Source organism: Fukomys damarensis, unplaced genomic scaffold, assembly GCF_012274545.1.
Source record: "Fukomys damarensis isolate Sample0158 unplaced genomic scaffold, DMR_v1.0_HiC HiC_scaffold_10, whole genome shotgun sequence".
In the NCBI taxonomy this organism is placed as follows: domain Eukaryota; kingdom Metazoa; phylum Chordata; class Mammalia; order Rodentia; family Bathyergidae; genus Fukomys; species Fukomys damarensis.
Window position 1 is genome coordinate 25,291,733 of NW_022900922.1, and position 23,010 is coordinate 25,314,742.

General features: G+C 45.1%; 1 protein-coding gene across 1 annotated transcript in view; it reads left to right on the forward strand.

Annotated features, from left to right (window-relative positions):
* The window catches only part of Atxn1 (ataxin 1), a 143,397-nt gene that overhangs the window by 106,987 nt on the left and 13,400 nt on the right, over nucleotides 1-23,010 (forward strand). The window contains 1 exon segment of the mRNA XM_033761904.1: nucleotides 22,384-23,009. Within this exon segment, the coding sequence (XP_033617795.1) occupies nucleotides 22,544-23,009 (466 nt within the window). The 5' untranslated portion in view covers nucleotides 22,384-22,543.

Below are 23,010 nucleotides of genomic sequence, written 5' to 3' on the forward strand. Positions count from 1 at the left end.
ATCTTTTAGAAACTCACCAGTACTTCTAATGGTCAGTGGAGACCGAGACCAAGGACCACTGGTCTAATCCAGCAGCCTTTCGTAGTTCGTGTCTTCCTTGGGTTCTCTGCCACCTTGTCGGTAGCAGATGACTTTGTTTTCATCCCCTTTCTTGACTACTTTTCTTCTCCTGACCACAGTTAAATGTGTATGCTTCTTCCTGTTCACCGCCTTGAGTATCTCTTCAATCCTCACCTTCCCTCCTGGGCACTAGCACTGCTTCAGTACCCTGATTCCCTCCCTTGTTCTCCATCCACCCAGAGAAGAATTCTGTATTTCTGTCTCGGTCTTCTTAAACTGAAAGAGTGCTAAACTCCAGTCCCTTCCCCGCTTCCTCAACAGCACCCTTTCCATTGATCCCATTACAGTGTACCCTGCTGATTCCCACCCAAGTGCTTCAGTACTTAGTGGCTTAACCCAGCTTGCTTCTGTCCCTCCCTAAGCCTTGCAAGGTTTTTATACCTTTTGTCCATATTCACTGTCAGAGTCCAGGTTCCTAGAGCCTGAGCTGATTGAACTGCAGCTTCCTCTGCATAGGAAACCAGGGAAATGGTTTAAAAAGCATGGCAAATGTAGAGTTTAGAAGAGTGAATCCTAGACCTGAGGATGAGTTTTAATTAAAACATGTTAAAGCCATAAGGACCTTAGTAATACACAGTCTGAGCCTCGGTTTCACCACCTATAAAATAAGCTTTTATACATGTAATATTTATATACGTAATAACTATTAATAAAGATGAACCCTTCATGGAATTTGCATGAATTCCAAAGAGATTTAGTTTCCTTGGCCTTAGGCAGAAACTAGCATTTGAAAATTCTGGGCTAAAAGATAAGAAGAGATGTTATACCTCACATTATTGTACAATTGCTGTTCAATTATTATCATTGTCCCCCACATCCTTCCATATCAGTTTTTTCCATGATTATTCTTATTCTGCAGACATCCAGAATTTGGAGGGTTTTTAAAAATTATAGTCAAAACTTTGCTCAAGATTTATCTTGCCCAAACTGTTTCACAAATGCCTAATTTGAAAATTAGCTAGTTGTCTTTGAGCTACTGTTAGACAAACCTGGTCCAAAAGAAGTCTACACACAGTTAATATGTTGGGATTTCAAAGATCACTTCATCCAAGGGGTCTGTATGCTGTCCCCTGAAGAACTTCAAGCAGCCTTCCTGATGGTACAGCATGGTCTCATTTTGTCCTCATGATGCTTTCATTTCAGAACCATTTCTACTTTTCTTGGCAGCTTACGTGAGAAAGTTTGACATTTTCACTTAACGCACTTCTCTTCTCACTGTGGAGAAAATACTAACCATTATTTGGGCCCTGACTGTAGATTCTGAAAAATGTATTCAGAGAAGGGCAAAATAAGTTTCTATTTCCTGAACATTGCCAGCAGCAAGGAGATTATCCCTGGAATTAAGTATAGCCCTGTTTCATTTCTCCTTTGCTTTGAAACACCATGGGAGAGAGCAGTGGAATCTTTTCCCACTTGAGGGCAAATCAGGTCAGAAAAACTTTTACTTTGAAGATTCTAAGGCCTAGAATGAGCTGGAAAGAGGTAGGAAAGCCCAGGGCCCATGTGGTTATTTAGCAGCTAAGGTTTTTGTCTGAAGAGTGCTGGATGTTACTTGCGTACTGTGGGCAAGAGCATAAACCGGGTGAGTAGTCAGTCCTTGCATGTTTCCCCGTGTGCCCAGAGGTAGGAAATTCAGGCAGTCGCTTCACTTGCTGAGTTGCATGGACTTAGTAAGAGCAGTATTCAGTGCAGTGGGTCCAAGCGGCAGGAGCCACTACCCTACACCACTCTTTCTGCCGGTTAATGAGTTCAGAGCTCCCAGCAGGAGAATTGGAGATTGTCTTAGGGAAGGGGTGGACCCCAATCAGTGGCACATTGAGCTCCCCGATGTGCTATTGAAAGGTGGTGGGTGCTGGTGCCAGTTTGGGTGGTTAAGAAAAACTGAGAGAGAACGTCCCAGGTTCCAGTTGGGGTGGGAGAGCATTTCTACAGCAGAGGGCACAGAGGAGAAGTCACCCCTGTCCCATCCATGGTGTTTCTCCCCTCCCGCCACCAAACTCATCCATCAGGGATAACAGTGCTCTTTTTTGTGTCTTAACATAGCAAAGCCTGCTTGAAAAGTGGCAGATGAGTCACCTGTCGCCAAGAGTAGGTGTTAGCCAGGAGGAAAATGAAAGCCGGCAGTGAATTGCCACTGCAGCTTTCCCTACGATTGCATTACCATTACTTAGAGCTCCCGATTTTGGGCACATGAAATGCAAAGTCACATGAAAAGTAGAGTATCTGTGGCTACACTAATTTTGCCCTCAGCAAACTGCGGCAAGCCTGAGTCAGTCCAAGGAATATGACTGGGATCTTCCTTCTGTTTTTAATATTCCCCGGAGTTAAGTTGTTCATGCAGTCTAATGGAGAGATTCATAATTAAAATAAACACCTCTCCACCAAAAGAGGGAGATAAAGGAAAACTGTTGTATGCAGTAGGATTTCCAATGTGAAATGATTCACAAGACACAGTGGAGTACGGCTGGCAGGACCTGTGCCCAAGTCCCCAGCTGTGTTACAAGGGGCTTAGCTGCCTGTGCTCCTGAGTGATTTGCTCTTTACTGTGGAATTTTCCTGCTCATCAGAGACCCCTGGGCGTGATATTTCTGAGGATTTTTGTTTTACTCTTGTCACAAGTTGGGGTGTCAGCCCCCAGGACCCTGGATACCAGTTGCTTTTTCCTCTTGAACTACAAGTAGCCCCTAAGTACTTGGCACTCTTGACAGAGCACCAAGGAAATTAAACTGTCCTCTAGATAGCTTTATTTTAAAAAATAGATTCTCTTTTCTGGGAAAGCATTGTTTAATAAATGCAAATTCTCTGTAAGCCAACAGATAAAATTGGAGCTTAGTACAGTCATAGCTTGGCCTGGAACTTGGGCCAGTAGTGTTATCTTACTCTCAGCTTTGCTTTGCGAGATTTCAGCTATCCTGGGTCTAAATGGAAAATTCCAGAAATAAGCAATTCATAATTTTCAGTAACTTTTCTTACAGTACATTGTCCTACTTGTTCTTTTTTATTGGTTGTTAATTTCTTTGCTGAATTTACAAAGTAAACCTTACCATAGGTTTGTGTATGTAGGAAAATACATAATATATGTAGGGTTTAGTACTCTCCCTGATTTCAAGCATCCATGGAAGATCTTTGACCATCTCTTTTACAGAGGAAGGGAGGTGCGTGGATTTCTTCTGTGGATTTTAGGAACTGGGTGGTTCTCAGCTGTAACTTTGCATTGATAATGCCGATGCCCATGCCCACCCTAGACGACCTGTCTGGGATGTGGCTTGGCCAGTGGGATTCAAACAGTCTCTCCAGGTACCCTCACCTGTGCCAGGGTTCAGATGTGCCTGTCTAGTGTGGCAGCGTCCCCACAGTGGCTGCCAGTCAGAAGCACCGGTGGAGTTATTTTTTTTTAAGTGTAGATTCCTGGGTCACAGCCCAGACCTGTGGAATCTTGAACAACTAGAAAATACGTGTTTTTAGAGTGTCTTGTTATTTCTGACAATTGGCTCAGAGAACCTTCACTGTGAAATACTGTTGCGTGATTGTGAACTTGGAGCATGATCATTACCACAGCCTTAATTTCTTCATGTTCATAGACAACGCCATTTTCTGACTTTGGCGTACTGTTCTTTTTTAAAATTAGGATTATTCTAGCCTTGTATAGTGATCACGTGAACACTATCTTTTTGTCCTATGTTTTGAGCCAAGGGTTTTACAAAGATTTTAGAAAATTTACTAACATAGCATAATACGATTCAGGCTTTCATCATGACCCCTCCAGTGGACATTGCTTTTCAAAGAAGATTTCACCGATGACCTCTCCTTGCCAAGTTCGGTAATTCTCAGACCTTGAATTGGTAGACCTCTCAGCATCAAGTGGCAAAGCTCGTCCTTCTCTTCTGCAAATACTTTCTTCACTTGGCTTCTAGAACACCACGGTTCTCTTTCCTTCTTGCCTGCCTGAGAGCCCTTCTGTGCTCTCCATGGGTTAATATGGAAGGCTTCACGGGTTCTTCTGTATTTGGGTTTTCACCAATTTGAATATTACATGTCTAATCTTGTGTGTGTGTTTATTTTCCTTAATATATACCTATTTAAAATTGCTTAAACGGATAAGTGAAAACAAGACTGTATAGATGAATAGAGTACCATGTCATGCTTTGGTACATGTGCGCGTTGTGTAATGTTTAAATCAGGTTAAATATATTTATCGCCTCTAACATTTATCATTGCTTTATGTGGAAAGCTCTTTTACCTTTGTAAAACATACAGTATGTTGTTATCTAAGTCACCCTGCTGTGCCACAGCACTCCAGAACTTGTCGTTCTTATCTCACTGTAACTTAGGGCTCTCTGATCAACCTTCCACAGCCCTTTTCCCAACTCCTCCTGGGCCTCTGGGAATCACCGTGCTACTTTTAACTTCCATGACCCCAACTCTTTAGGATTTCTTAAGAGGGAGACCATGCCATACTCGTCTTTCTTGGCCGACTTCCCTTAACATAATGATCTCTAGTTTGGCCTGCGCTGGTGTGAGTGACAGGATTTTGTTCTTTGGGGTGACTGGCTAGCATCCTACTGGGCATACGCATACCGCATTTCCTTTATCCATTCATCGGTTGCTGGGCACTTACATTGTATCCATTTTTTGGCTATTATGAATGATACTGCCATGAACACGGGAGTACAGGTGCCTCTTCCACGCACTGATTTTACTTCCTTTGAAAAAATACTCAGCAGTGTGATTGCTGGATCACATGGTTGTTCTATTTTTAGTTTTTCAAAGAACATCCATACTGTTTTCCATAATGTACTAATTTATATTCCTACCAACAGTGTACATGGGTTTCCTTGTCTCTACGTCTTTACCAGCGCTTGTTATCTTTTGTCTACTTGGTGACAGCTATGCTTACTATGAGGTGGTGATATGACTGTGGTCTCGACTTGCATTGCTCTGATGATTAGTGATACTGAGAATTTTTAAACATGCCTATTAGCCATTTGTTTATCTTCTCTTAAGAAATATCTGTTTAGATATATTGCCAATTATTAAATCAGTTTTTTTGTGGGGTGTATTGAAGTTTTGGAGTTCCTTACATGCATTTAATAAAACTTGTGAGATGTATACATTATAAATACATTCTAACATATTGTAAATTTTCTGTTTATCTTGCTTCCTTTGCTGTACAGAAGCTTTTTAGATTGAAATGATTCTGTTTTGCTTATGTTTCATGTACTTTTGGGGTATTGTCCCAAAAAATCCTTGCTCATTCCAATATCCTAAAGCATTCCCCATTTTCTTCTAGTAATTTCATAGTTTCAGTTCTTATATTTAAGTCTTTAATCCAGTTTGTTTTTATTTTTTTAACTGGTAAGGTGTAGGGATCTTGTTTCATTCTTCTTCATGTGATGAGTACTCAGTTCTCCCAGCACTGTTTATTGAAAAGACTATTCTTTCTCCAATGCATGTTCTTTGCACCTTTGCCAAAAATCAGTTAGCTGTAAATGTGTCAGTTTATTTCTGGACTCCGTATTCAGTTCCATTGCTCTGTTGGGCTGTTTTTATGCTTATACCATGCTTTTTTGATTGTTATTGTTTTGTGGTGTGTTTTGAAATAGTGTAGTGTAGTGGCTCCTGCTTTGTTCCTTTGCTCAAGATAGCTTTGACTATTTGGGGTTATCTGTGTTTCATGAAATTTGTTGGCCATGAAGCACGGTTCTGTCTCATCACTGTGGTTCTGGCTCATCACTGTGGTTCTGGCATTTAGTGGAAGGGAGCTTGTAAGTACATGCAATTCATGAAAACATTGTCCTTCGTGTGTCCTTGAGGGAAATTTCAAATCAGCTGTGAAGCCAAAGACATAACCCACCTATCACAAGAATGAAGCAGAACTTTTTGGGGGCAAAAAAAAACAGGAAAATAATTGGCTTCCTGAGCAAAAGAACACTAGCAAAACTGAAAAACAAAAATGGAAATACTTTGCAGCCAATCATGAAAAGATCAAACATGTTGAAAGATTTCTCACAGAATATTCTGGCCATTTCCTTCACCTTCTTATAATAATGCAGGAAAAATAAAATGACCATTTATTTGTACAGCTTCTGCTGAATGTGAGAAGCATTTTCTCTAGCATTTGTTGAGTTCATATCCTGTTTGCAGATACTGGACTAAGTGTTTAATGTACACTATCTCATTGACTCATCTCTCTGGACCTACACGGTGCTTATTATTGTCCCATTTTAAGATGAGCAAACTGGGACTTGGGTGAAGTAACCTGCTGTGACTCAGTGTCTCCCACCCCCCGAAGGCTCTCTCCTCAGATAGAACATGAGGAGCTGAGGACAGAGCCAGACCTCTTGGAAAAAAGCCAAATTCTTTAGGATGCAATGGAGAGAAGACAGATGGACTGGAGACACTTTGAAGAAAGATTGACAGGACCAGCAGAGTCCAGTGACAGATAACAGAGCAATGATCTGCGGAAGTGGTGCAAACTATTGGTGTAGGTGTGGAATCAAGTGCATCCTGCTTTGGGGAGAGCTGATAAGGGCACCTTGATGCATCCAAGTGGAAATACTGGGCAGGCACTCTCACTGTCATCTAAAGTTGAGGAAAAAAAGATATTGGGAGAGAGAGAATGTGTGTGTGACTATGCTATCTGATGAACACCTTATTTCATCTCACAGAAATCTTGTGAAAATATGTTATCGTCATTCACTTGTTACAGAGAGGGAAATTGAGGCTCTGAGAGGTTACCTATGTCTCTCTGCCTGCGGTATGCTTTGTCCGCAGCAGTTCCTGCTGCAAGGACGCAAGGGTGGTGGTGATGGTGGTAGGAGATGGCCTGGACCTTTAAGAGGTGGAGCCTTGGGTCACTGACCTGTAGCAGGGAGTGCTGCTCTCCTGGACTGAGTTGTTAAAACGCCTGCGGTGTACTCTGGGTGGCAGAGGCTGGAGGATAGCAAGTTTGAGCCCAGTCTTGGCAACTTAGTAACTTAATGAGACCTTATCTCAAAAATTTTTTAAAAAGGGGGCAGATATAACAGTGCAAAGGCCATGGGTTCAATTCCCTATGTTGCAAAAAAAAAAAAAAAAAAATCCCTGGGCTCAATCCCTCTGGCTTCTCATGCGCTGTCACCATTGTGACCCCATTTACTATTAGGCTTTCACCAAGAGACCAAGCTTGCCCGACCTTGGACTTACAGCCTGCAAACCTCTGAGCTAAATCAACCTCTTTTCTTCAAAAGTATCCTACCCTCAGGTATTTCACTACAGTAACACAAAACGGACTAATACACATCTTCAAAGGCCACTGTACAAAGAAGGAAAACAAGCCTTGCTGTGATCAGGGCACTACCTTTTTTGCCTTTGCATTTGTCTGTTGAACATCTCGTTGCCTGGGTAGATTGCAGTCCCTCAGTCTGCATGGTGGCATTGTTATCTTTAATTTGCTTTGAGGGCCTTAAATGAAACAGCTGGCCATTTCTTGTGCTTTTATAATGTCATGAGTCTAGTTAGGTCATGGGTACAGCAGTAAAGAAGAAAGGGATTGATTTAATTTATGAGTAATTGTCTAAACACTACTGTTTGCTCTGTGTTCAAGTAAGTCAGAAAGTTTCTATTTATACCACAAGAATCAGCCACAAACAATACAAACTCAAATGTAAAACAAGAGCACATTTAAATTTTATTTTTGAGTATGGATGTAACTTCTTCAGACAAAACTTTAATCTGGTTTTGCAGGGGAAATACATCAACATATTTGTGTGGACTATTTTCTAGAAGAAGACAATTTTAGAGAGTTAGTTAACTTTCTGAACTGGGAAGACCTGAGATGCTCATTAAGGGAAGTGAGGCCGGGCGCCTTCTAATTAGACACCGTTCCACCCAGTATCCTTGCAGGATGCTCACGATGCAGGAAGTAACCTGGAAAGAAGGGGGTGGAACTGTGGGCTTTTTTATACAGGTAAAAATAGGACCGCAGTGAAGGAGGGAGGGAGGAGACTGGCAACAGCAGCTGCCAATGTGCGTGGAGCTCGCTGTCTGCCAGCCCTGGTCCTGGAGGTTCTCATATGTGAACCCAGATCAAGCCTGAGGGGCAAGTGCTGGTGTTGGTCCCACTTCAGAGGTGAGGAAACTGAGGCACAGGAAAATGAACTAGCTTACATCAGGTGGGTAGAGACACCAGGATTCCGATCGAGGCCATCTAGGTCTTCAGTCTCTCCCCAGCCACAGCCTAGCAGGAGGTACTGTACTAGCTTGGTGTGTGAAATAGCATCAGCGCTAGAGGTGACCTTTTGCGACATACCCCTACCTGCAGGCTGGCCACTGCTTTATCCCTGGCAGTTCCCATAAGCACCTCATGAGCAAGGGATAATTGTCTCTGTTTTCTTAAAGAGCAAATCAAAGCTTAGAAAGTTGAATGACTTTCCTAAAGTCACTGCTAGCCAGAAGCCAGAAGCCCCCCCAGACCTCATGTGACACCATAGGCCACCCATGTGCCCCTTACCCAACAGTAAGAACTCCAGTGTCAAATGCCGCCCATCCTGAACGCAGAGAGTAAGCAAAACATTACTCTGTAGATAATCTCCCTGTCTCCCTTTCATTGCACATCCAAGAGGGATTTCATAGTAGGGAGTTGGGGGTTTCCCATCCTCTCAAACCCTAAACTGAAAAATAAAGAATAAAGAATGTAAAATAAAACTGCTCTGGAGCCAGGGATTTAGCTCAGCGGTTCGGTGGCCCGCCTTGCAAGCACAAGGACCCGAGTTCAATCCCCGGTACGAAAAAAAAAAACCAAAAAACAAAACTGCCCTGACATCTCTTGCCAGATGCAGTTGATTTGACAGGGTGCCTGGAATCAGAGGGCGTCACCATTCATCCAGGGAGAGAGTACATTTTTTTGTCATTTTTGAATGAATGTCTGATTAAGTTAATGATGCTCGGCCAGGATAGAGAGGCACAGTTTGGCAGCCAAATACGATAGGTTTCTGGTAGCTTATTCAGTGTCCTTCACGGCCCACTGGCTCCGTACTACGTGGTGTGTGAGCTCCAGGAGAAGCCGCTGTAATTACTCAGCTTTTTGATTGAAAACAGCTGCAGGTAGTGAGTATCCCTTTGTTCCTTTTGCTGGTGATCAGAAGCGACTCAGGGCCACCAAGGGCGCCACTCTGCACCCTTGCTCTGAAATCGGTGGAAGGGGAAAGTAGGTTTCCCACTTGCTGGGCTTTTCAAAATGAACCATTCGTCTTCCGAGGGTCAGAACTCAGCCACCCATTCACAGGGCAGTGTGTCATAACCCTTATTTTAAAACAAACATTTATTTCGGGGAGGATGCCTGTATTTATTGGCCAACTTTGGTAGCTGGTCTTCCTGTTCTTTCTACACTCAATTTAGGCTGGTTTCAATAAAGCTATTGTCTTTGTCCACATCTACTCCTCCCACTAAATCTGAAGACTACTGAAGCGCTTCCTCAGATGGAGCGTAGGACGATCTGGGAATGGTGCTGGATAACTGGGTGTGAACGTTTGGAGGCCTCCTGTGTAGCCTGTGCCTTTAGCAGCAGTTTCCAGTGTGCTTGTTCTTCTGACACGGGACATCCCTTACCAACTTCTCTGTAGGGGGTTCAATGTCGCGTGAGGGTGTGTGTTAGAAACCGAACCTCTGAATGCAGAGTTTTGGCGAGTGAGGCATTTTATTCCCTTCTATCCCGAGTTCAGTGTTTGATGCACTGAACAGTGTTTGATGGTATTCATCCCATTGGAAACGCAGAAAGGCTTTGCTTTCTAGAAACCAGTTTCCAAGGAAGGTGGGCACCGGTCAGTAGGCACAGAAAGAGAACAGTCATCACTGAGAAGGGGCGACACTGATGGGATCCCAGGGGATTCTGACACCCAGTTCACAATCAAAGGAGAAGATGGCAGGGGCTGATTGCTTTGCTGAGGCTGTAGCAGTGATTAGAAAAAGAAGGAGCAGTCCGGACCTCCTGTAGGCAAAGGCGTGGAGGGAAGGTGGCGAGCTCCGGTCAGAAAGCACGGGAGGGGAAAGCAGGCAGTCGGGGTGGGGCAGAGGGGTGCGTGACGCCGATGGCCACAGCAAGCGCGGTTGTGGGCCGGAGCAGGACACGGGCCGCTGCATGCCCATGTGATTACTCACTCGCCATTTCTGCTGCAGCGGCAGAGCGGAGAGTGTGACAGAACCAGGAATAGTTGCAGGTAGCCCTTCCCCAGTTTTCTGTCCCCTGATGTAAAGGGTGGCTTTTGGTCTAAAACAAGGACTTGACAGCTTTGGGGCAGGGGTAAAGGCTCCACGAAAACGGATCCTTTTCTCTTTCCGTGGCTCTGGGAATGTAACAAAACCACACGGTTTTAAGGATTTCAAGATACCCTGAACTCCAGCCCTGAGATGCGGGTTGAGTCTTGCAGAAGTGAAAGGGGATAAAGTGCTCTGTAATTTAAACCAAAACTACAGTTTGCTTCCAAGCGTTTTCAATCGTGACATGTAACGTTTTGATTATTTGTGATAAAATAGAAAATGTATGATCCTAAGCATTTTTCAGTGTACCGTTGGTGACATGAAAGACTGTCCTATTGCTGTTCGGCCTCCTCCAGGACTCAGCCAACATTCCATACTGGGGATCCACGCCCTTTAGCACCTGTTGTCCTTTCTCCCTCCCCCGGCCACTGATAAACTGTGTTCTGAACCTGACACTAATGAGCGCCCGTATAAGTGGCATCATAAACTGTAGTTCTTTTTGTCTTAGCGTAGTGTTTCAGGGTCCATCTGCATGGCAGTAATATGTCAGGAAATAATGCTGCTCCGAATACTGATATACAGTATCAATTTGAGCACCAACTTTCCATCTCATATAGTGACCATTCTAATGGTGAGAAGTGGTATCTCATTATGGACATGTAATTCACTTTTAAAGTGTACATAGGGGAGACAAGAACGTTATTTTTGTGTTGGCAGGGATGAAGGGAAGGATTAGAGGATGAATTTAAAGTCACCGAAACATGCTACTAAGGAATGACGGAGTTGGAAGCAAACTTAGATCATTTATACTAGCAGTTCTCACCTGGCTGCACTTAGAATCCATCTCCCGGTGCATTTATTTTTAACTGCCAGTGGTGGGCCCATCTCCAGGCATTCTGATTCTGGTGGTCTGAGGTGGATCTGGACATTGGTCGCATTTGTGAAAAGTTACCTAGGTGAATCTGATAATTTCTTTTTCCCAGTGAGGAGACTATGGCTCTGCAATTACTGTGCAGCCAAAGTACACCCACAGTGACACCAGTCATGTGCCAGTACCCGAGAGAGCGTTTCCTGTGCCCTGGCGGAAGTATGTCCTCAAAGATCTGGAGATTCCAGGTTGGAGCCTAGTCCTCCCTTCAGTCTGCCGGGAGGTTCCGTGTCCAGTGGCGATGGCAGATATCCAGCTAAGTAAGCCAGTTCCACTTGGTGGACACCAGCGAGTTAGCTGTGGGTTATTCCCATTGCTTCAGCACTTTGAGTTCTGTGCCCTGAAAATCAGTCCATCCAAGGCTTCTTCCATGTGTGTGCCACTGAGTGTCTGCTACCAGGTGGCCTTCCCTGTTGTCCCCTGGCCTGGGCCGTGTCACATGGAGGAGAATGCGCCTGCCCCTTTCTCTGTCACCCATCTGCCTCTCTAAGGCCTCTGCTTGAGGGTACCCAGGTTCAAAGGCTTGTCACACGCTCCTGTCTCAGAACCTACCATAGGCTTCACTTACTAAGTTTTATTTTCTGGCCCCTCTCTTTTAAATGAATCATTGGCAGTTGTAAATAGTTAGATAATCACAAAGTTCTAAAGGTTCCTTCAAGACAGCTCTCACTTCTGGCAAAATTGAAAGTCTAAGGGGCTCCCGAAGCCACTCCATTTTGATACTTTACTATGGGATTCACAGAGCTGTCCAACTGCTGTTGTACTCGGGTTGTGGCTTATGATAGGCACATTAAGGGAGGAGGGACATAAGGTAGAGGTTGGAAGGTATGCAGACCTGGGGATCCCACTTTCCTCTCCAGGTGAAGTTAGGGACCATGTAACTTCTCCCCACCACGATGTGTGACAGCGTGCACAGGGCACAGACAATCAGGGACACTCAGCCATGCCTCAGCACCAGCATTTTCAGTGTAGCTCAGTCGTACTCCACCCTCATGGCTGAACTTCAAGCCCCAGCCCCTCCTTGAAGCTCACAGAACCCTCTAGTCCTTAGTTTCTTGGTGGTTGAAATTGAGGCCGTGTGGCCTGAAGCCCCACCAGAAATCCAAATGTCAGAGTCCCAGGGGTCAAAGTCCCCTTTGTGGCCAGGCCTGGGGTGGCTATGACAAAGTGAGAGAAGAGTCCAAGTCATATGCAGGCAGGCACTACACCTATGAGGCAAAGTGCTCGAGCCCCAGCACCTCACAGAGCAGAAGACAGAGGCCAAACCTCCGGTGAGTGAGGACAAATTTCTCACTGTGTATTTTTCAAAGGCACCATAGGATCCAAACTCTGGAACTCAGGATGTTGACTCAGATGGAACAAGATTCTCCTTGTATTTCTGCCATTGATCAACCTATGATTGTAGACAAGTGATTGACATTCCAAGCCTCAATATTCTCATCTTTATGCTAGGACGGCTTTAAACTGGTTATTACTTGTGTGAAAAGTGTCACTCCAGCTTGCACAAAGCGAGCACTGGTGACTTGTAATGCCTGCAGGGCCTGGGGAGGTTGGGTTGCAGTAAGTCAGATGGCCTTTGTCATCGGGAAGACGGCCATGTCGTACCGTGTCACGGTGTCTAAGTTCATTTTGTGCTGCTGTAATGAAATACCTGGCACTGGCTAATTTATAAACAACAGGAATCTATTTGGCTCATAGCTCTAGAGCCTGGGAAGTCCAGAATCCAGAGACCCCATCTGCTGAGAGCCTGCTTGCTTGCTGTGCTGTCAGAATGGTAGAAGGAAGAAGGCCCAGCAAGCGTGCGTGTGTGAGCAGGACAGGACCACACTTGGCCTCTTACGGGAATCCACTCCTGCAATAACAGCTTCTTCCCAGTACCAACCTAATGATACGACTTGGGCTCTTTTCTCATTTTGTCATAGCCCCCTGGGGCTGGCCACGAAGGGGACCCCACCCCCAAAACAGTTTGCTCTGGACCAGGGTCTAAACCAGAGTCCAGGAGTTGTAGAGCTTCCACTCAGTGTCGCTGTCCCCAGCCTTCATCCAGGGCAGCAGATAAACAGCCAGGATGCCGTGGGAGGCTGCTCTGGCGCACGATTCAAAGGCAGAAAGGTATTTGCTTATGCACCAAACCAGGAAAGGTCTCGATACAAAGGCATTTCCAGCTTTTCTTCAAAACTCAACACAGCCTCTGCTGGACAGTGCCCTTGGGACCAGTTTGGATCCAGATGTTTATTTTCCCATCTCCGGCCTTCCAGGAATTCCAGCTCTGGCAGGCTGCCAGAGGACACTGGCAACCCGAACACTGGGCCACGTTTTCCACGGGATCAGCTTCTAGGAATCACAGGACCCAGCTGCGGGCCTGGCCTGCTCCCTGCTGTCCAGCATCTGTCCCCTGGGCTTGCACACGCGTGGTGTGGACGCGTGTGCTGGACCTCTCCACAGAGGACAGCTGTGTTTCTGGGCATGGTGAGACCACCCCCCCGAAGACACCCCCAGCGTGCCCTGTCACCCTGTGGACTAGGAGCTGTGAGGGCAGAGCCAGGACTTTAAGGAGAGGCCTGGGAAGGCCATTTCCAAGGTGCTCACAGAGCCCCAGGCAGGGGTGTGGGAGGTGCAGTTTAGCCTCCTGCTACATAGAGGCTCCCAGGGCCTTCTCAGCTGTGCTACTGAGTCTCCCCACTCAGGCCTTGCATCGTAGGGACTCCTGGATGCAGAGCCACCTTGAGTCACTGTGTATGCAAATGGAACTGTGCTATCTGGGGAGAATTTAACATTTTAATTACTGCATTCAATTTACTCATAGTTATTACTCCCTCCCCTCATCTTTAGATGTATAGGCCAAAACAAATTCATGGTGCTGAGAACTAGCGAGTTCTCTTTTCTCCTGCCTTCCCTTGCCCCTGTGAAACCCCAGCTTCCTTCCCTAGCACTGGCAAGGCCATTGGGGGTACACCACTGTGCTGCAGACCTAGGGCAGCCTGTGCCGGCTGTAGACCTGGACTTGATTTTTGTGACCCTAGAAGAGGAGAGCTCTTTGGAAGGTGTGTTTGTCCCCAGGATTCTACAGCCCCACCGGAAGTGCCCTCTCTGCTGCCTCAGCTCTGATGAGGCCTGGCTCGCGAAATACAGCCTGGCCTCTCTTCCTTAGTCACCTCAGCCCATGATACTGAGCGCCACACCAGCCACCGTCCTCGGTCAAGCCTCCATACAGCACAGAGGTTCCCTGGACACACTCGCCCCATGATGCCTAAGCATTCTGTCTCTTTTCTGCATGGAAAAAAAAAAGCGCCATTTGCCCTTAAACTACTCTCCACAGTGCACTCCAGTATGTCGGTGTACACTCTATCATGGTTGTACAGAATGAAAAAGTGATTTCCAAATGCAGGTCGACCACCAACTCTGCCCCTACACAAGCTTCGCCATCTGCATCTAAGAAGTGGAAGCCTTAACATTGTACAGGCCTCCTGGGCCTGCTGTCTGATGAGGTTGTTGACCTGCAGTAGGTGACCGACAAATAGAGGCTACTGTGTTACTTTCCCCGGGCTGCTGTAATGATCCGCCATGTAGCTTAAGATGAGAAACTTCTGCTCTCACACTTGTGGGGGCCCTGAGCTCAGAATTCGGGTGTGACAGGGCATGACTCTGGGGAGACTCCTTCATTGCCTCGCTCAGCTTCCCGTGGCTACAGGCACCCTCGACTTCACTCCAATCTTGCCCTCTGTCTGCACATGGCCTTGTCCTCTGTGTTTCACACCTTTCTCTTGGAAGGATGCTGGTTGTTGAATTTAGAGCCCTCGTGGGTAATCCTGGAGGATTGTATCTCAGGATTTGCAGTCACACTGGCAGAGACCCTTCTTCTAAATAAAGTCCCTTCATGGGTTCTAGGTGGGCATAACATATGGGGGTCTTTTGTTCAGCCCTCCTACCCTCTAAATGCTAAAACTGATGTTATGTATGTGCTCATAGATATTAATCTCGTGTCTGCACTGGCTGCTGTTCTTCTTCTCACCCCTAGGAGGAGCAAGACCCCTCCCCATGTCCCAGGGGTGCAGAGTCTCAAGGAAGGCACTTCGGCACCCCGCCCTGCTGATCTGTGCTGGTTCCCAGCCCGTTGCCCCTTTGGGACCTCCTCAATGGGGACCCTCCAGGCTAGCCACTTGAGGATATTCAGTTCAGGAAACAGTCAAGAGAAGAAAGCTGGCTGATGAGCAGGCCACATTGATGCAGAATAGAGTCACGGCTTCGAAACACTTGTAATGGAAAACCATGTAAAGTAAATAACTCAAATCCCCATCCAGGGCAAGGTCCAGTACTTATCTGTGACCATCTGCATCGACCCCTGGGGTGACACAGGGGTTGCATCTTCATGACAGCTGTTTAAAGTTCCTGATGCATTCTAATGCCGCCACCTCCTTGGACCACAGTCTCGCGACTGTCTCAGCTGTCACCTGATCACTTTACCCTGGCAGGCCCCGCCCACCAGGGTCCCTCCCCTGCTACTCATTCACCAGGCTTGACCAGTGCCATCTATGGTTACAGGATTTGTTACCTTCATCTGAACATTATAGTTTTTAATGAAACCTATAATTACTCCGGTCAGTTAGGAATCCTACCAAACTGCTGGTTCATAGCTACTGTTCAGTCAAATAGAAAATTCCTGGGACTGTCATTTAAGCCATTCTAAAGCCACATCTCTCCAACACTACTACTAGGCTAATTGAGCTATTGAAACCAGGAGCAGGAATTTATATTCTCATTAATCTTAATTTTCTTGGTTCTCAGCCATCACTTCCGGTTTCTGAGGATATATCTGAATATTAATTGCAACATACTAAATATTCCTTCTAGCCTTCTGTCACGTCTAAATACAATAGCCAAACATTAATGAAAGTTGAACAGAACTAAACATAGAGTTGTAGACTGCTGTTTGCTTCACACCAACACTGAGCAACTAAGATCCACTGTGCGTCCTAGAAACCAAGAGTTTGATAGATAACTATGTGATTGTTTGCTTTGGAAAATTCTTGTTCCATCAGCCATGAAGGTGTCTGATTATGGCTGTTATTTGACTCACCTTTCTCTATTCTGGGTACCCCAAGGATGTCAGGTTTGGGTTTATTCCTAATGATTGTTTAACCCAAACAAGTGTCTTCTGCCAGCATGTGGCTCAGATCTTCCACTCCAGGGACAGAAAACTGGAAAATCCGAAGCTGACTTCCAAAATCTTTGCCTTGTCTTTCTGACATCTGTGGTAGGTCCAGTATTCTGTCTCTTGAAAGTTCAAGTTTTTCCAGTACAAGTTTGAGTATCTTTTGGGATCCTGGATAGTTGGGTGCTTTGGAATGTTTTCACATACCTTGAAGATAGAACCCAAGTATAAATTCATCTTAAAAAATCATTTTTGTTTCATATTCATCGCATACATATAGCCTGAGGTTTTTTACAGTATTGGTACCACACCCACGTTTGGGCTGAAGCCTGTCATGTGAGCCAGGTGTGCAGTTTTCTGCCTGTGGTGTTGTGTCAGCTTCAGAGTTGCGGATTTGCACACTCCGGAGGCCCTCTGCCCTGGCATGGCTCACTGTGCAATTCTTCTCATTGTGCCAAGATGAGCACACCATGCAGACGTGGGTCTTCTAAGACTGAGAAACACGGGGTTGCCTGTGGTCAGAGCAGCTCGGTTCACTCTGCAGCCTTAGAACACACTTTTAGGACTTGATATATCAAACTGCAGGAGCGTCTTCTATTCTGAGCAGTTGGTTGTTATTTATAGCACTTGGAGTCAATGGGTGTATATTCTCACATCTCTAGCCCTGACGTATCTTGTTCTCCTATCGCTTCTTAGTCTGGATCCATGAATGTGGCCCCCCCAAAAAAATTTTTTGAAACTAAATTATAGCAGAGATATAAGCATGGAACTTTATTAGATTTTCTTTTTCTTCCTAGAAATGCTCGAGTCCCATATAAAATTTGAAATAGCCTTTTAAATGTTTCTCTGTGCTTTTAAAAGGAAGCAGAAGAAAAGCATAGAGTTACATAGTGTTGTTTTGAGTTCAGCGACCCCAAAGCAAACAACTGGGCTTCCCCCAAATAGCAGGCATCCACCTGCAAGGCTCCGCTGGCTCTGTGTATGTGCCGCGCCCAATTTGGTTCTTACTCCTGCTTCCTTAGAAAGGGGCTAAAGATGTTCACTTCGCTTAAACTAAATTTGCTTAATTTAGAAATTGAAAGTTTAATCTTACAAGCTGGGCGTGGTAATGCACGCCTGTACTCCCAGCACTTGGGAGGCTGAGGCAGGAGGATCACTGTGAGTTTGAGACCAGCCTGGGCTACCTAGTGAGTTCCAGATCAGTCTCAACTACATAGTGAGACCCTGTCTCAAAACACCAAAAAAAAAAAAATAAAATAAAAATAAATAAATAAATAAAATTTTTTTTAATCTTACAAAATTTCACCAAAATTTTTACTGTGCATGTGTATCATCTGGAGATCTTGTTAAAAAGCAGATTCTGAGTCCATAGGTCTAGGTGGGGCCTGGCATTCTGCATTTATAACAAGCTCTCCAGATGCTGGTGTTGCTGGACTGAGGACCATGCTTTGACTGGCAGGGCCTGGTTCTCAGGGGTACATTTTAAAATACTGACAGATAAATATAAAAATGCAGATGCTGCATTTATGGATTCATAACTCCTTAAGATGAATGTATGCAGAACAGAGATTTACGAGGACATCCATAAGTAGAAAAATCTTGTTTTTTCTTAATTCATCGATGAACTCCCCTTCTACTTTCCCTTTTGCAGTAATAATGTTGAAACAGTGTGATGTGCTTGTGTGGTTCTCTGGCAACTTAACATTTATATTACTGTGCGCGGACTGGTGTTTTGAAATTTTTGTGTTGGCGCCAGGTACATCCAGAGGTGAACTCCAGACTCCTGAGAGGCCATTTATGTACAACTGGAAAGAGTCCCCAGAAGCAAGATCCCAGTCTTCTTTTTTTTTTGTTCTTTCTTAACCTTGTCTCTGTCTTCGCTGTTTGCCTACTCAAATTTTCCACCCGGTGAAGTTACCCAATGTACCAGGAACCTGATGGCATGCTGTGGCGCCCTCTGGTGGTTCACTAAAATACTCCAGGATCCAACCCCTACCCTCCTGTGTCCCTGTTAGTGAAAGGTGTGGGCCATACAGAGCACAGAGAAAGCACATGTCACCTTGAATTACAGAGCCCTGTCTCCTTCATGCTGTACTGGTAGTCTTCCTTAATTTAGGAGAAGACTAAGTGTGGAGGCTGAGGCAGACAAGATCGCACAAGCCCAGGAGTTGAGGGCCATCCTTTGAAGCACAGGGAGACCCCTCTCTTTAAAAAATAAAATTTTAAAAATTAAAAAGTAAATAAACCTAGGAGGAAAATGGGTTGAGTCTGTATCAATTTGGACCTGGTCGCATCTGTGTTGATCATTGTATCCTTGATTTACCATTGACAATCTCTAGAAAATGTGCTGTTTTTCAGTAAGTTTTCAGAAGCATAAATGTGAATTTTGTGTATCAAAGCTGGTAGGTCTTTTTGGTCCATTAACCCCAGCCCAGTTAGCCATTAGGGCTACAAAGCCAGTATTCTGTCTCTCAAATAGCATAAACTCCTGCTCTTCTGACAACCAACTCAGCATTCTTTTCCATATTTGTAAAAGCTGTGTTCTTAAAGTACCTTCCAAGGAGTTTTCTAGTTTGTATATTGTGCATTTTCCCTGTGCAAGCAGTTTTTCATTTGCATTGCTAATAGGCCTGTTGCAGAATACGTTTGACATTTTGCTTGGCTTTGAAAGGACTTTTATGCTGCTGCTTTCTTTTCTTCCCTAGAGCTGCCTTGAGCTAATTAACCTATTCTCTTACTGGCTGGGCACTATATGCAAATGTCCTCATTCCACTTTCTGAGATAGCATTCTTGCACTTGCATTCCCAATGAAATCCTGGTTGGGGAGGTCAGTGCCCCTGCAGAACCAGCAGGGGGCGTGTGAAATGGTTTGCTTAGCCAAGGTCTCAGAAGTGAACTTCCTTGCTAGTTGGTATGAGGATGTGGGAGCCCATCCAGTCCCCTTCCTTAAAAGTGACTCTTGGAATCTCAAGATAAATGATCATTTATCACTGCTTTTCAGGCAGCCAAAAGTGGCTGCAGTTTTGAGTGTTTTTTATGCTTATTCTATCCTTATAATTAATTCATAGGTCTTGGGTGTAAATTATGTTCTGTGCAGAACAAAGTTTTATAGGACTTTTTAAAAGTCCTAGGATGGGAGGGTGAATAACTCCTTGGACAGAGTTGTAGCTGTTCATTTATTCAGCATTATTTCACGTCGTTTTACTTTTTGTTTCTATCCAATCTGTAAGCCCCTCTTGTCAGGTGAAGAATTCTGTTCAGCGCTGAGGCATCCAATTTCTAAACCTCTGCCTTCCTGTACCTGGTCAGAATCATAAAGGAAGTAAATTTCATGTTGCCATTTTACATTTATTAAATTTATTGGTACAATTTAGGTGTACAATACAGTTACATTCATCATTGGGATCTTGTACCTTTATGTGACTTATCTTGGTTCTTATTTTTCCCCATTCCCCAGCCCTCCATTCACCCCCTCCACCCTTCCCTGTTTACAAAGACATTGTTTCCATGTTTTTCCTTTTCACATATTTTTTCTTTTCCCTTTTTTCCTTTTCCCTACCTCTCCCACTTCCCCTATTCATTTAGACCTTTTCTTTCTCTTACACAATATTAATTATACATTTTGATTCTTAATTTACCCTTTTAGTTTTTCACACCAGAGAAACTGTTTGCTACTTACACATGTGTGTCTTATTAATTTCACTTAAGAGTAGGGGCTCGATGTGCATCCACTTAGCTATAAATGTCTCTAGTTTCTTGTTCTTTATGGCTGAGTAGTACTCCATTTTTTAAAAAATCTTTATCCAGTCTCCAGTTGATGGGCAGTTAGGTTGTCTCCAAATTTTAGCTATTACAAACTGTGCCACTATAAACATGGGTGAGCATATATTGCTGTGGTATGATCCTTTTACTTCTTTTGGAAAGATACCCAGCAGAGGAATAGCTGAGTCAAATGGGATTTCTAATCCTAGTTTTTTGAGATATCTCCATATTGATTTCCACAGTGGATGCACCAGTCTGCAGTCCAACCAATAATGGAGAAGGGTTCCTTTCTCCCTACAGCCCCACCAGCATGTGTTATTGGTTGATTTCATGATAGTAGACATTCTTTCTGAGGTAAGGTGGAATCTCAGTGTTGTTTTCATCTGCATCTCTCAAATGACCAGTGATGTTGATCCTTTTTCATGTTTATTTGCTGCTTTTACTTTTTTTTTTTCTTAGAAATGTCTGTTCTTTTCAGGTTCCAATTTTTGAATTGGATCTTTATATTTCGGGGGGTCTGATACTTTAAGTTCTTTATATTTTCTAGATAGTAGACCTTTGTCTGAGGAAGAGCTAGTAAAAATTTTTTCCCACATTGTGGGTTGTCTCTTAGCTCTGCTGGTGATTTCTCTGACAGTGCAGAAACTTTTTTAGGAACATGGGATTCCAATTGTTGATTCTTTGTGCTAGTTCCCATGCTATTGAGGATTTCTTACAGCATATTTTTAGATTTTGCTTCTTTATCCATTCTGTCAGTTTATTTCTTTTGATTGGTGAATTAAGGCCATTGACATTGATGGTTATAACTGATATGTATAGACTTATCATTGTCATGTTATTTTCCTGTTGTTCTGTATTTTCCTCCCTCTCCCTTAAAATTCATTTTACCTTGTTGACATTGAAGCTAAATCAACAACAGCCATTAAATCATTGTCCAAAAAAGGTAACTAATCAGGGTGGAGGGTCATTAACCAACCAGGGAAGAGAGATTTGGGATTAGGCGATGATTAGGTGATACAGAGTGGGTGCAGGGGAGAGAAAAGGGCATGCACTGCAGATGCAATCTCACCCTTGTTCAACTTAGACAAGAATTGAATGCTGAAGTCTGTGGTCTTCTGGTGTTTATTTAGAAAATCAGATCATGGCAAAGTCTTAGGAAAGGAAATGCCAAAACTTGAGGACCTGCAATTCCCCAGGTCCAACCCCACGACTCTCAGGATCATGGCCCTTGACGGCGCTGTCCTCCAGGGGCTGCTGCCGTCCACCACTTGTTAGCCTGGTTTGCGTTGGCCCCATGGATCATACTGTTTCATGCCAAGCAGTCTCTGATTTTCCCACACAGTAGTTCACTGCCTACGAAGGGACTGAGATGTATGTCTGTAAGAACAGGCTCCAGGCTCACTGGCTAGCTGGCCAGTGAACACACAGTTCTACTTCTACTTTGTGTGAAAGGGTTCCACCTCTAGTGTAGGGCGAGCTGGCCCTTTCCAAGGAACGGTAGGAAGGGAGAATTCAGAGGCACCTTGAAAGGGGAGAGGAAGAGAGAAGATGAAGCAAGTGCACGGCCCTCATTCAGAAACTTTCGATGTATCAGCGCTGTTGTATTTGCTTTCTTTAAAACTACAATCAAGTGCATCTTTTAAAGTTCACACTTTTCAGAGTTTCAGCTCTCACAGATGAGGTTGCAGAAACAGCCTAAGAGATGCACTCAGCACATCTGCCCCTTCCCAGTGCCTGGCTCTGCAGCAGGTCCAGCTGACCTTGGCTGGTATCTTCCTTCCCATGGCCTGACTAATCATGAGGTAAAAAAAAAGAGGTAAGGGATGGAACCAGCATTTCTGAAAAGAGTATTCAGGAACTGCATCCTCTACTGTTTAAGAGAAAGGAAAAAAAGGTGGAGAAAGGGTGTTGCGAAAGTCATAGAGTTGTTAACTCCGTAAAGAAGTGCATGCGTCACGGTTGTGACTGGCAGGGTTTCTCGGCACTCTGTCAACCAGCGTGCCCTGGGCTCTGACTGCTTCGGCGCTGTGACTGTAATATGGCTCTTGGAATTCATGTCGATTCCAGGGCTTTAGTCTCAATCTTGCCAAGGTGGTTTTTCTTTGTCATCCTGGTGCTGACCTGTTGATTTCCTTCCCCGTCCTCTCTCTCTTCCCTCCTCCCCCACCCCCGGCCTCTTCTCCAGAATCCAGAGCTGCTGTGGGCCAAGTGCTCCCACGGGGAGATGATTCCTCATGAAGCACCTGGATCCCCGGCTGGAATCAAATGTGACTTTCCATTTATCAGACTAAAACCAGAGCCAGCCAGACAGTGAGACGGCCACCGTGGAGGGGGGACGGCGAAAAATGAAATCCAACCAAGAGCGGAGCAACGAGTGCCTGCCACCGAAAAAGCGCGAAATCCCCGCCACCAGCCGGCCCTCTGAGGAGAAGGTCACCGTCCTGCCCAGTGACAACCACCGGGCGGAGAGTGTGGCATGGCTCCCCAGCAACCCAGGCGGCCGAGGCCACGGGGGTGGGCGGCATGGGCCGGCGGGGACTTCGGTGGAGCTTGGTTTACAGCAGGGAATAGGTTTACACAAATCACTGTCCACGGGCCTGGACTACTCCCCGCCCAGTGCTCCCAGGTCGGTGCCGGCGGCCACCACGCTGCCCACTGCGTACCCTCCTCCGCAGTCGGGGACCCCGGTGTCCCCCGTGCAGTACGCGCACCTGCCGCACACCTTCCAGTTCATCGGGTCCTCCCAGTACAGTGGACCCTATGCCGGCTTTATCCCTTCACAGCTGATCTCGCCCTCAGCCAACCCGGTCAC